General features: G+C 44.5%; 1 protein-coding gene across 1 annotated transcript; it reads right to left on the minus strand.

The window, feature by feature from the left end:
- Positions 1 to 695: 695 nt before the first annotated feature.
- LOC309547063 (putative G-protein coupled receptor 25) lies at positions 696 to 1,778 on the minus strand. Its single transcript, XM_082246848.1, has one exon. The coding sequence runs from the start codon at positions 1,769 to 1,771 to the stop codon at positions 698 to 700; it is 1,074 nt and encodes a 357-aa protein (XP_082102974.1). The 5' UTR covers positions 1,772 to 1,778; the 3' UTR covers positions 696 to 697.
- Positions 1,779 to 14,628: the final 12,850 nt, after the last annotated feature.

Below are 14,628 nucleotides of genomic sequence, written 5' to 3' on the forward strand. Positions count from 1 at the left end.
CCTAGGGCATACAATGCAACAAACAATACAGGATAGCATTTGAATGATATACAAAAGAGAAGTAGGGCGCTATACGCTGCACACAGGCCGCACCACGGTGCAGGCAACGCAGAGCGTCCTGTACAATATAATAACAGCTTCCAAAAGGAAATAAACCAATATATCCAATTGCTCTACATGTATATATTCCAAACCGCTCCGGATGAAGTCTGAACACCAGGCGAAACATGTAGAGCAATTGGATATATTGGTTTATTTCCTTTTGGAAGCTGTTATTATATTGTACAGGACGCTCTGCGTTGCCTGCACCGTGGTGCGGCCTGTGTGCAGCGTATAGCGCCCTACTTCTCTTTTGTATATCATTCAAATGCTATCCTGTATTGTTTGTTGCATTGTATGCCCTAGGTGATGAGGTTCTCCCCATTCACCTATCATTTGTATCCTCTGATCAATGAATTTGCCCATGTTGATCGGTCGACACATACTTTTGTGGTTTTAATACTTATCTAAAATAAAGCGTTGTGTTTTTTATTACGGTGCCTTCAAAGTCCATTTATTCCTCCCCCTTTGTAATGTCTTAATCATTGCCCTAGCACATTTTACAATATTAACTAAATTACAAAAATATTATACTGTACAGACAATGTTTTTTGATAACCAGTTAAACAGTCCAAAAATAGATCTTTAATGGCACCTTTCATTTATTTCCAGTGTAGGTGCTGGTACTTTCCACACTAGCGCTTGTGGTTGGCATGGTTAAGCTAGCAGTAGACAATAATGAACGGCAAGAATGCAACAGCCTTGGCAAGGCCAGTTGTGCCCGGCGTCTGAAGCCAACATCCAGGAGGGCATAGATGAGGGGGTTGGTGCAGCTGTTGGCAAAGGCGAGGGCAGATGCAACATTCAGTCCTTGCTCTATAGCCACCCGTGCTGAATAGGGTATGTAAGCAACAAGCTTATCCATCAGCAACAAAGTGTTCAGGGTGTTAAACGGAAGCCAGGAAAAGCAGTAAGCTCCGACAATGCAAGTCACAATACGTAACCAGCTGTGCCGACTCCGGGGTCTCCCCTTGCTGGATAACTTGTTTGCCTGCCTGCCAAAATAGTTCCATAGGTAGTTGGCCATGCGGCAGTAGCAGAAAACCACCACAGAAAATGGAAACACAAATGTCAGGAAAATGGCTGCAATCCTTAAGCCAACACTGACTGTGTCATCAGAGTCCTTGCATGATAAGGTTTCGACGTTGAGGTCCCGTGTCTTTAGCGATGAGCATCCAACAAGGATCGACACAGCCCAGATCACACAGGAAGCCCCGATAGAGCAGGTTCGTGTCCGCAGTGGGTGCACCTTTGTTCCCCTTATCACCGCAACATAACGGTCAACGCTCATGATGGCCATGAGGAGAGAACTGGCACAACGGGTGATGGCAATGGCAAACACACTGGCTTGACATAGGAAGTTTCCAAAGATCCAGTATCCCCCTTGTGCCACTGAGGATATCCAGAAAGGCAGGGTGAGGACAAAGGTCAGGTCAGAGACAGCAAGATTCAGAATGAAGGTGTCCGCTCGTCGTGAGGTGCGCCTGGACACCACCATGATCACCACTATATTGCCCATGAGTCCAATCAAAAAAAACACAGAGTACAGGGTAGGGACGATCCAACAGGCATAGGGGAACTCCTCAGAATGGCAAGATTCTTTTGTCTCTGTCTCATTCTCATTTTCATAATAAAAAATAAAGCCGTCATCCACTGGAGGCTCTGTGGCCATAGTGAAAGGGAGTAAAATCCAGTGGCTGGGTGCCAGAATGTATAGCTAGGTATTTATGTGTGTCTGCCTGTATTTATGCACACCCACTTTCTATAGGGTGGGCACATTACTAATCATACCAAATGCACAAAAATGGCCAAAAAGTTTACAGCCAAAACATCAGGAACATACGAGTACTTCCTTCATCTTAGGTTAACCTAAGTTTTACTGAAGTTTGAAACTTTAGTGTCAGATCAGCACTCTGTGTTGATTGAATTGGGTAAAAAGGAAACGTAATCTGAACGTAAAAATCAGGTCATTTTAAAAATATTGGTTTGGTACAGAGCAACAAAGTTTAGGGGAGGCAGAAATGCTATTTTTATATATATATATATATATAAATACTAGAGGAAGCACAGAAAAGGGAGGCAAGCATGGGGATTTTAATGGTACTCTACAATAACATTCAAGTAAGGACTAGTGTTTTATATAAAAAAACGTATTTCAAAATTTTTATTACGAAAAATTATATATACAGACAAGATACACAGAAAAATACAGTAAAACAGTATATGTGTATACAATCATGTGAACCACAATTGAATATAGTCGATTCACAGGCTACACCAGTAGGCTCATAACACAGGATGATACACTCACTGGCTCAATTAATGGGTCAGGTAGATACACCTACTGTGATTCCCATAATACCCTACCTGTTTTGCAGAGATCCGCTCCTTCAGGTGTGGGATGGTGTCGTATTAGGGAACATACATATACTAAGATGCAGAAGACAAAGGAAAAAATGAGCAAACAATGCAATCAGTTATTTACCACTCTAAACCAAATAAATCACACAAATATATGTATATCATTACATTTTGTGCTGTGCAGCCAAAGAGTCCCTACCTTATAAGAACAGTAGCCGCCAGCTATCCAAAGATCACAAGGGCATCAAGGTGAGTAATCTATATATATATATATATATATATATATATGCATATGCATATATATATGTATATATATGTATTTGTGTGTAAATAAAAGGCCAGGGATAACTAGATGACTATATACACACACATATAGATAGATAGATAGATAGATAGATAGATAGATAGATAGATAGATAGATAGATAGATAGATAGATAGATAGATAGATAGATAGATAGATAGATAGATAGATAGATAGATAGATAGATAGATAGATAGATAGATAGATAGATATTACATTTTTTCTTCACTTTACACAAGATTTAAAGATTTAGCATATACCCAAGCTCAATGTAAAGTGACTTTTACCTGAGAGTCAACAAGAAATTTGCATTGTTTGGACCTCTGAAAACTGAAAAAAATTAAAAACTAAAAAAAATTAAAACATGCGTTATTCACTTCCTTATTGAAGTTTAGTAAGCCTGAATGAAAGGTTTTTATGTTTTTTTTTTGTTTTTTTTAAAGAGTCCGTTTCACTGAACCACATTGTAGGAGTTGTAAGGCTATAAATGAATCATTAAGTGAAATCAAACTAATCACAGCTTTTTTCTTTCTTTTTTTTCTTATTTTCACCTGTCCTGATTTGGAAAATGATGGCATGTAATGTGTACAGAAATGATTACAGAACACAAAGTTTCCCGTTCATACGGTAGACCTCTTCTCTGCTCTATTCTGCAAATGTTATATTTTTAAAGTGTATACAGACCCATCTGAGTCTTATTTTTTCTACTATACATTCATTGTACTAATGTATATGCCAAGTGAAATGTATTACCTATGTGATAATTGTACAATGCTCTGTTTAAGCTCAATAAAAATTTCATTTTTCTTGAAAAAAAAAAAAAAAAGAAATGATTACAGCATTATAAAGCATAGCTGCAAGCACGGTGACTTGTAAATTATATTCCCCTAAAGAAGGGTTGGTTTACTAAAGAGGTAGAAGCTGTTCATGATGGTAATTAAGGTAAGCGTGCAGTGGCGGCTGGTGCTCAAACTTTTTGGGGGGCGCAAACAGAAAAATGTAATAGGCATTGCTTTGTGGCAAAAAACGCTGTAAAAAATTGCGTGACTTTGAGGTCGCAAAAGTTTGAAAGGGGCCGTCAGTAATCAAGGTATAGTGTGCCCCCTTTCAATGCAGCGAGACCAGCGTGCCCCCTTTCAATGCAGAGAGACCAGTGTGCCCCCTTTCAATGCACAGTGACCCCCCTTTCAATGCACAGTGACCAGCGTGCCCCCTTTCAATGCACAGTGACCAGTGTGCCCCCTTCAAAACAGTGACAAGCGTGCATGCCCCCTTTCAATGTAGTGACCAGCATACACGCCCCTTTCAATGCAGTGACCAGCGTACATGCCCCTTTCAATGTAGTGACCACAGCATACATGCCCCTTTAACCACCTTGGCGGTAATCCCGAGCGTGACTCGGGGTGGATTTTTCATCGCAGGAGCGGTAACCCCGAGTCACGCTCGGGGTGGATGTGCAGAGAGCGCATCGGTGTTCTCTTACCTTCTCCTGGCGATCCAGCGATGATCTCTCATTGCTGAGATCGCCAGCCGAGAGTCCCACCGCTCCTCCGTCCTCCGTCGGTGTGATGACTTCCTAGTTCCGTTCCCTGCAGCAGCAATGCTGCATGGGAGCGGAACTAGGGAGGGAAATTAAAAAAAAAAAAAAAGTTGCACAAAACACATTTTATATTTTATATATATATATATACATATGCACACACACACACACATATATATATATATATAAAATTATATTATTGATTCAATTATAATTTATGCGTTATATATTATCTATATATATATATCTATATATAATATATAATGCATGAATTATAATCAAATCAATAATATAATTTTATTATATATATATTATATATTAAATAATAAAATAATATTATTGATTCAATTATAATTCACGCGTTTGTGTTTCAAATTTATCACATCTGGGATGTCTACTAGACTCTTGTTTTGGTCAGGTTTAAGTCAGTAATTACTAAGAATTGTAGGCCTATAATACATAACGCCAAATTTCCATGAAAACAATTGTACCGCTTTTGGTATGTAATTCCTGACATAATCATAACGCCAGGGAGGTTAAATGCAGAGATCAGCGTACATGCCACCTTTCACTGTAGTGACCAGCATACATGCCCCTTTCAATGCAGTGACCAGCGTACATGCCCCTTTCAATGTAGTGACCAGCGTACATGCCCCCTTTCAATGTAGTGACCAGCGTACATGCCCCTTTCAATGCAGTGACCAGCGTACATGCCCCCTTTCAATGTAGTGACCAGCATACATGTCCCTTTCAATGTAGTGACCAGCATACATGCCCCTTTCAATGCAGTGACCAGCGTACATGCCCCCTTTCAATGTAGTGACCAGCATACATGCCCCTTTCAATGTAGTGACCAGCATACATGCCCCCTTTCAATGTAGTGACCAGCGTACATGCCCCTTTCAATGTAGTGACCAGCATACATGCCCCTTTCAATGTAGTGACCAGCGTGCATGCCCCCTTTCAATGTAGTTAGTGACCAGCGAGTGACCAGCGTGCATGCCCCCTTTCACAGTAGTTAGTGACCAGCGTGCATGCCCCCTTTCAATGTAGCGAGTGACCAGCGTGCATACCCCCTTTCAATATAGTTAGTGACCACCGAGTGACCAGCGTGCATGCCCCCTTTCAATGTAGTTAGTGACCAGCAAGTGACCAGCGTACATGCCCCTTTCAATGCAGAGACCCCCCCCCCCCAGAAAAGTGCACTTACCTGGAGCCCTAGAGCTGTCCCGGCGGCGGCTTCTCTTCAGTCCCCCGGCGCGTCTCCACGAGTCCTCCCACTTCCGCCTCCTCCTCGGCCAATGGCATGGGGTTTGCCTTGCGTCCAATCAGGAAGCGCGTATCGGACGCGCTCCCTGATTGGCCAGGAGGAGGATCGGTGTGACAATAGCGAATTTTCATTAGCTATTGTCACACAATGGGTAGGCTCGGGACGCACTGCTCTGCGCCCCGGGTCCACCCTTTGCATCGCCCTATTAGAGCCTCTGGCTCTAATCAGGTGATGCCAAAAAAAAAAGCCCCATTGAACTCCATGCGTCCGGCGCCCCTGCATGTAGATTAGGGGGCCGGACGCATGGATGGGGGGTCAGCGCCCCTGCGACCCCAACGAACGAACTGTAAGCGTGTGTTAATAAATAGAAAGAAAATGTTATTTTTTTCAAGCATATGATTGGTTGACAGCTTGACCATATTTACTAAGCTTTGTAAATATTCACTTTGCAAAGTATACCAGTGGCAAATCCTTGAGTAAATCAACCCCAAGGTATCATATGTAACACAAGATCACAGTGTTGCAGAACAGTCTTCCTCAAATAAATTAAAGTGCATGTATCTTTAACCACTTCTGGACTGGAAGGTTTTACCATGACCAGGCCATTTTTTGTGATACGGCACTGTAGAAGTTTTCTTTTATAAATTTCTGTTTATTGTTTCAAACAAGAAAAAGACAAAACAAAAACTCAGTTGCCTCGCAGGGCGAGTGCAATTACACAAGAAAACAGTGTAAAAGAACAACTAGCTAGTAAAGTAAACCCCCCCCACCCAAAAACCCAGGCTCTACCCAGCAGGCCCATCACAATGAACGGATGAGCCTCATAGAGAGGCTATAAACACCTCAATATATTCCAACACACTTACAGTTTCACAATATTACTACGAGGATGCAAAGGATCAGTTAGCAGCACACTCTCATCACCAACCTATGCAGACATTAAAAAGGATACCCATCACCATTCAGCAGGCGGTCAAAGCCGGGCTGTCCAGCCACAACTTCCAGACCTTGTCAAACTTTTTCTGACAACCCCTACTTAAGTATGTAGCCTTATAGAGGGGAGTCACCTTGTTCACTAGACCTTTCCAAAAGAGGGTAGTCGGAGCCACCGGTCTCTTCCAGTGTAGGAGCAGGGCCTTACGATCATAAAAGAGCAGCAAGCTCAATAATGTACGGAGGGCCCTGGTCGGCACCAAATTGTCAACCAATCCCAGCACGCAAATGTCCACAGTCCTAGGAACCCGTACAGTCATCACCTCTTCAATACAGCGCAGCACAGCAGTCCAGAAATCCTGAACCACAGGGCATTGACAGAAGATATGTCCAAAATCTGCCGGAGCATGAGAGCATCGCCTGCACTCAGCCAAAGATCCCGGGTAAATGCGAGCAACCCTGGCGGGCCTATAGTAGATTCTGTGCAAGAAACTAGGTGAGTAAACGGGGAACTCCATATATCATCCCAGTATTCCCCTCCCAAGTCTGGCACCTACTCCACCCATTTTTCCCTGCACCTGCGCACTGCGGCATTGTAGTACTTTAACTGACTATTGCGCGGTCATGCGACGCTGTACCCAAATAAAATGTATGTCTTTTTTTCCCACAAATAGAGCTTTCTTTTAGTGGTGTTTGATCACCTCTGCGGTTTTTATTTTTTGTGCTATAAACAAAAAAATAGTGACAATTTTGAAAAAAAAAACAAACAAACAACATTTTTATTTAAAACACAGCCAATAAAATGTTTTAAAAAATCTAATTTTTTCTTAAATTTAGGCCAAAATGTATTCTGCCACATATTTTTGGTAAAAAAAAATCCCAATAAGCGTATATTGATTGGTTTCGCAAATGTTATAGTGTCTACAAATGATGCAATATTTTTATAGCATTTTTATAAATTTTTTTTTTTTTACTAGCAATGGCCACGGTCAGCACTTTTTAGCGGGACTTTGACATTACTGCAGACAAATTGGACATCTAACTGATACTTTTGACTCTTTTTGGGGACCAGTGACATTATTACAGTGATCAGTGCTAAAAAAAATGCACTGTCACTGCACTAATGACACTGGCAGGAAAGGGGTTAACACCAGGGGCGATCAAAGGGTTTAATGTGTCCCTAGGGAGTGCTTACTATCTGTGTGGGGGGATGCTCTGACTGGAGGAAGACAGATTAGCTTAGCAGGAACACAAGATCTCTGTCTTCCTCCCTTTCAGAACGGCAATCTGCCTTGTTTACATAGGCAGATTGCTGTTCTGACTCTTCAGGGGATGATCGCGGGTGGCCAGCGAACATCGGGACCACAGGACCCGCTGATTGACATCACCATAAACGAATGATTGCAGCTCCCGCGCGCAATTGTGCCATCTAGTGGCTATTGAACGAAATGACGTACAGGTACATTGTTTCGCGCAATAGAGCCACACCGCAGTAAATACATGGCAGGCGGTCGGCAAGTGGTTAAAGTAGAACTATAGGCAAAACTTTTTTTCTTAATTTTGGATAGAGTAAGGGAGGGTTATAGCCACTATCAGATTTTTTTTCTCCAGCTTTGTCCCATTGTGGAGATTTCCCATCACTTCCTGTTTCATAGACAAACAGGAACTGAGAGGCAATCCCTGCAAATTAAGGGAAATTCTTGGGGACCCCAAGGTCACCAGAACTAGTGTCCCAATTGGAAGATTTCCCCTCAGTTACTTTTCTGGGGTCAACCCAAAATTTTGGATTTTCTTTTACTTTCACTTTTGATGATAACAGTAAACAGGAAAAATAGAGAGGGTGAATCTCCCTAAAGGGCACACAGACGGCAATAAAAATGGACAGGTGTTCTAAATTCTCTCTACTCTATTCATGACTAAAAAAAGTTCTGCCTTTAGTTATACTTTAATCACTCAATTTCTTGTACCTATGTAGCACTGTTACCCTAGGGCTTGCTGTATGATGACTTGTTGGGCCTCCTCTGATTACCAGCAGAAAGTCACTTAGGGTACAGTTCACACATTCATCTTTACTCCCAATAGCTCATTACTCAATAAACAGTCCAGAAGTATCTTCGCATAGTGTCCTTTTCTCTGTACTTGATTATCCTGGCCCACTGGCCCAAAGGATCTTCGCAAAGTGTCCTTTCTCTGTACTCCTCTCCAGCAACAGTAGTGGCCCAAGGCCAAAAGATCTTTATAAAGTGTCCTTTAGCAGGATGGTTTGTGAACTAGGGGTTTACCCCCTCCAGGTAGCAGCCCCTGGTATTAACTAAAGTTCTTCTCCCAGGTGAAGAAACTGTAGCAGTTTTGCTGATCTTCATCTTCTTATGCAAGGATAGAAGGGAAGGGGGATTTGGGAACAGGGCTCCTAGCCCTAACAGTAACTTTAGTATCAAAGAGACTCTTTAGGTACACTAGCCCCTTTGTAACTCTTTCCAACAGATACAACAAAACTCTTCCAGCTGAAATAAGAACTCGGCACACCTCAGTAGTAGTGATCAGGATGAGGCATGCGGATGATCTTGCCCTCAGGACTCCGGATACTGATGGCCTAGGCTTGACCTTTTCCATCTGGGCGGCAGACCTCCACTCGGTCAATGTAGATTGACCGCCCCAGATTCCAGTTGGCCTTGATTGATAGGAAGATGTCCTATAATTGAGACTCAGACTGGTTCCTATGTGGCTCGGGGACATACATAAAGTCCCAAACGACTTCTTCACACCAGGCCCCTCTCTTGCGCTAAATTTCCTACATTATCTCCCAGGAAGCGTATGGATAAGCGTATTTGGATTCCATGGCCACCTTCCTCTGGACAAGGCATTGAAAACGAGAGAACCCCGAGGAGTTTTTTCCTGTCTCATCTCCCAGGTAGGGTGTAGAGGGTCTCCCCTTTCTGGATTAGAGGAGAGTAGGCGTCATTCTGTGCCCGAGCCCAGGCATAGGTGCGAGATTGGGATAGATCTGGGACCCTTGTGGCAAAGGCCTCACAGAACCCCACCCCACGTGCCTTTCACACTTCATTCAAACAACTGCTGCCTCTGTCTCTTCACTAAGTGAACTGGCACTTGCAGGACTTCTTTTTCCTTCAGTTCCCCAGTCCAACTCAGCCTCTACCTCTGACCCCCAATCATCGCTTCCCTCTTCCAGGAACCCATAGTGATACTGGAAACTGGATGACCCCACATCAATGGTACCTACCACCCCTTCACTGAACAAACTGGATGACTTAAAAATCTTATTCATGTATTATGAATGCAGTGGATTGCAGGTGCACTTACACAACTGTAATTTTTATTGTAACATGTAGCCAACTTAAATTGAATGATCAAACTACTATATATAGGTACAGATACAAAATGATTTAGGCCCCTTTCACACTGTCCGCTCCATTTTCCTCAGCTGGGGATCGATCTGCCAATCCCCCTCTGAGCAGGCGGATGGCAGCTCTGTCTCCGCGCTGTGTGCGGAGACAGAGCTGTCAGGTCCCCATTCTTCTCTATGGGGGAAACAGATGAGAATGGACCGTCTGTCCGTTCTCATCCAATCCGCAAGGGGGATGGAAAATAGGGTTTCCATCTTTCCGGATTTGACGGATCGGATTGGATGTCAGCAGACATGTCTCCTCTGACATCCGATGCCCCATAGAGATGAATTGGGCATCCGTTCAGATCCGCCTGAAAAACGGACAGACGGATCTGAACGGTCCACTTGTGTGAAAGGGGCTTTACTGAAATTATTGAAAAAGATTGATTAAAAAAATTATATCTAACTCTATCTAGCCTTAAACATGAATAGACAGAATAGATGTAACAAACAGATTTAGTTAACGTGTTATTTACATTGAATTTATTTGGGTTAATTTACTAAAGAAGAGGCTGTTCTCTTAGCAAAATTAATTTACTGGGTTTAGTAAATAAGGTGAAGTTGAGCTCCTGGATATCATGCAGTCATGTATTTTTCATTGCCTTAGCACATGATTGGATATTCAAACCGAACAATCTATGGACTTATTCACTATGCAAACACCTTCTTATCTTTTTAGTAAATTGACTCCACTGACCTATAAAATAATTTATTTTACAATATTAACTCAATAACATAAATAATATACTGCAATACTGTACAGACAATGATTTTTGATACCCAGGTAAAACAGTCCAAAAATAGATCTTTAATGGCACCTTTCATTTATTTCCAGTGTAGGTGCTGGTACTTTCCACACTAGCACTTGTGGTTGGCATGGTTAAACTAGCAGTAGACAATAATGAATGGCAAGAATGCAACAGCCTTGGCAAGGTCAGTTGTGCCCGGCGTCTGAAGCCAACATCCAGGAGGCAATAGATGAGGGGGTTGGTGCAGCTGTTGGCAAAGGGGAAGGTAGATGCAACATTCAGTCCTTGCTCTATAGCCACCCTTGCTGAACAGGGTATGTAAGCAACAAGCTTATCCATCAGCAACAAAGTATTCAGGGTGTTAAACGGGCACAGGAAAAGCAGTAAGCTCCGACAACGGAAGTCACAAGACCTAACCAGCTGTGCCGACTCCGGGGTCTCCCCTTTGCTGGATAACTTGTTTACCTGCCTGCCAAAATAGTTCCACGAGTCTAGTCTCGGGTGGGGCACAGCCAGAAAATGAGTTATTGCTTGCAGAACTGTATTGCAAAACAAACTTTCCCCATACTTCTCTTTTAAGTGTGTACCCAGCTGAAATAAATGTGGGGTGGTTTTGTACCTCCCCTATTTATTATAAACATGTATTCTAGTGTCTATTCCTATAATAGTCTAACAAAGCTCTAATAAGATTAATGGAGGGAACAATGACAATGCAAGCTGTAAAAATAAACACACTGCTTAAATAAGCAAGGATCTAATTTATTATAAAGAAGGTAGAGATGCTAACAAAAAACACTAACAGAATATAACAGAGCATATAAGACAAAACAATCAGAGATAATACTTTACATATTCGTCCTCGGGGTTCGATATCTTTTAGTTGGTCTCAAGCGCATACAGAAGGACAGAAAAAGGTAGCACAAGAGCCATGATGGCCAACAGCCAAGAGACAGAATTCTAGCTGGTGATTGCTTTCAAAAGTCCACTCAGACACCACCCACATAAACACCCACTGTCTGCTTGTCCAATGACAGCTCATTCCTACTCTACAGGAAGTATCTCATTTTTCCCAAAAGGCAGGTTACATTCTACCACTAGGGGCACCATCTGTCCACGAATCACTGTTTTTGACCTGGGTCATCTTCCAGCAACAGCTGGCCTCTGATGTTGGTATAACCTCCCCAGGAGGTCTTATCTGAGGCCCCAGTACCCCCATAACTCACAACAGGAACCCTATGCAAGAACATCTTGTGAGAATATGAATTCCCATTTATGACTCCTTGTCAGGAATATCCTGCTGGGTAACTTGCTCTGCCGGTGTTGTAAAATTTTGTCGGACCCGTGAAAAAATCGGACCTCGTCACTTCCGGCTGGTGCGAGCCCTGGTGTGCATGCGCACATGGTCCGAGGAAATTCTAAGACTTGGCGAACAGCTGATTGAGAGGAGGAGGGGCTGAGGTGGGACGCACACACCGCCACGGGAAAATTGCTGTCATGGGCGAACCAAAGCTGCTAGAGACCCCAAAATTATATCGCAGGTAGCCAAGATGCTCCCCTATAGCTGATAGCAATTTGGGGTCTCGGGGATGAAAGGGCGCGGAGCAGTGACCCCGTGGGTCTCGGGGATGAAAGGGCGCGGAGCAGTGACCCCGAGAACCGGGGACCACTGCTCTGCACCCTTTCATCCCCGAGACCCCAAATTTTTAACAGCTGTAGGGGAGCATCGTGGCTACCTGCGATACAATTTTGGGGTCTCCAGCACATATGGTTCGCCCGTGACAGCAATTTTCCCGCGGCGGTGTGTGCGTCCCACCTCAGCCCCTCCTCCTCTCAATCAGCTGTTCTCTAAGTCTTAGAATTTCCTCGGACCATGTGCGCATGCGCACCGGGGCTCGCACCAGCCGGAAGTGACGAGGTCCAGGAATTTTCATGGGTCCGATAAAATTTTAGAACACCAGCATTCCAAGCCAGGGTGCAATCAGGTTTCAACCATCCAGAAACATCTGATTAGAACACGTAAAACTACATGCTGCCTCCAACACCAGCTAAAAGTGGGAAGGGCTTATAGGGGGGCAATTAAACAGAATCTGCGCCTACTCGCTGTATACACTGCACACACATACCACAGTCATTGTACCACAAAATACTCCTAAGCACTGTGCCACAGGTAACCGTTTTATAGACACATATAAACCTCAGAATGAACTATCATTTTTAAAAAATTAAATGTTTCCATCACATATGCTTTACTTCACACAGAAACTGATCACTGAGCCTACCTTAAAGAAGATCTTCATTAAAACCTGCAACTGTTGGGATAATAAACACTTTTGGTCAGGGCTATGTAATGTACAACATACTGTGTAGAGTGCAGGGGTCAGAAGGAGTAAGTAACATACAAAAATAACATACAAAATACAAAACATCATAATGTATAGAGTACAGGGGCCCTGAGTAATGTATAGAGTACAGGGGCCCTGAGTAATGTATAGAGTACAGGGGCCATGAGTAATGTATAGAGTACAGGGGCCCTGAGTAATGTATAGAGTACAGGGGCCCTGAGTAATGTATAGAGTACAGGGGCCATGAGTAATGTATAGAGTACAGGGGCCATGAGTAATGTATAGAGTACAGGGGCCATGAGTAATGTACAGAGTACAGGGGCCCTGAGTAATGTATAGAGTACAGGGGCCATGAGTAAAGCTCGCCATACATGATTCTGTATTTTTCATTCAGCCAGCTGAACAAAAAAAATGAATACATTTTCCCATCCACACATTTAAGGTGAAAGGGGAAATCCTCCCTGTTGTGTCTGTATATTCTGACAGCAGGATTCCCCCACTGTCAGAATAGACTAATCAGCATTCAGCATTGCAGTCACTGGCTGCATGTGCTGACCGAATACTGCAGGACTGTTTATCAGAAGCCAGTCTATCAGACAAAACAACAGATAGAGTGCTGCAGTCAGGACTCAGGAGAAGCCCCCTTGTTTACATGAATGCCCCCCCCCCTTACATAATAAATCCCCATCCCCCCTCTTTATCAGAGTCCTCCCCCTTACGTCAAAGACCCTTCCTCCTTATGTCCCCAGAGTCACCCCCCTTATATCGGGGTCCCCAGAGTCACCCTCCCCCCTTCCTCTAGGGTCTCCAGAGCCACTCCCTTTACATTAAGGTGCCCTGAGCCACCCCCCTTACATTAGGGTCCCCTGAGCCACCCTCCCATGCATCAGGGTCCCCAGAGCCCTCTCTTTATTACATCAGGGTCCCCAGAGCCCTCCTCATTACATCAGGGTCCCCAGAGCCCTCCTCCTTACATCAGGGTCCCCAGAGCCCTCCTCCTTACATCAGGGTCCCCACAGAGCCCCCTCCTTGCATCAGGGTCCCCACAGAGCCCCCTCCTTACATCAGGGTCCCCAAAGAGCCCCCTCTTAGCATCAGGGTCCCCACAGAGCCCCCCTCACATCAGGGTCCCCACAGAGCCCCCCCCTCACATCAGGGTCCCCACAGAGCCCCCCTCACATCAGGTTCCCCAAAGAGCCCCCCCTCACATCAGGGTCCCCACAAAGCCCCCCTCACATCAGGGCACCGTCCCCACAGAGCCCCCCCCCTCACATCAGGGTCCCCACAGAGCCCCCCCTCACATCAGGGTCCCCACAGAGCCCCCCCTCACATCAGGGTCCCCACTGAGCTCCCCTCAAACCGGGGTTACCACAGAGCCCCCCCTCACAGGGTCCCCACAGAGCCCCCCTCACATCAGGGACCCCACAGAGCCCCCCTCACATCAGGGTCCCTACAGAGCCCCCCTCACATCAGGGTTCCCAAAGAGCCCCCCTTCACAGGGTCCCCACAGAGCCCCCCCTCACATCAGGGTCCCACAGAGCCCACCCTCACATGAGGGTCCCCACAGAGCCCCCCTCACATAAGGGTTCCCACAGAGCCCCCCTCACATCAGGGTCCCCACAGAG

Source organism: Pelophylax lessonae, assembly GCF_965119305.1.
Source record: "Pelophylax lessonae genome assembly, chromosome: 2".
Lineage (NCBI taxonomy): Eukaryota > Metazoa > Chordata > Amphibia > Anura > Ranidae > Pelophylax > Pelophylax lessonae.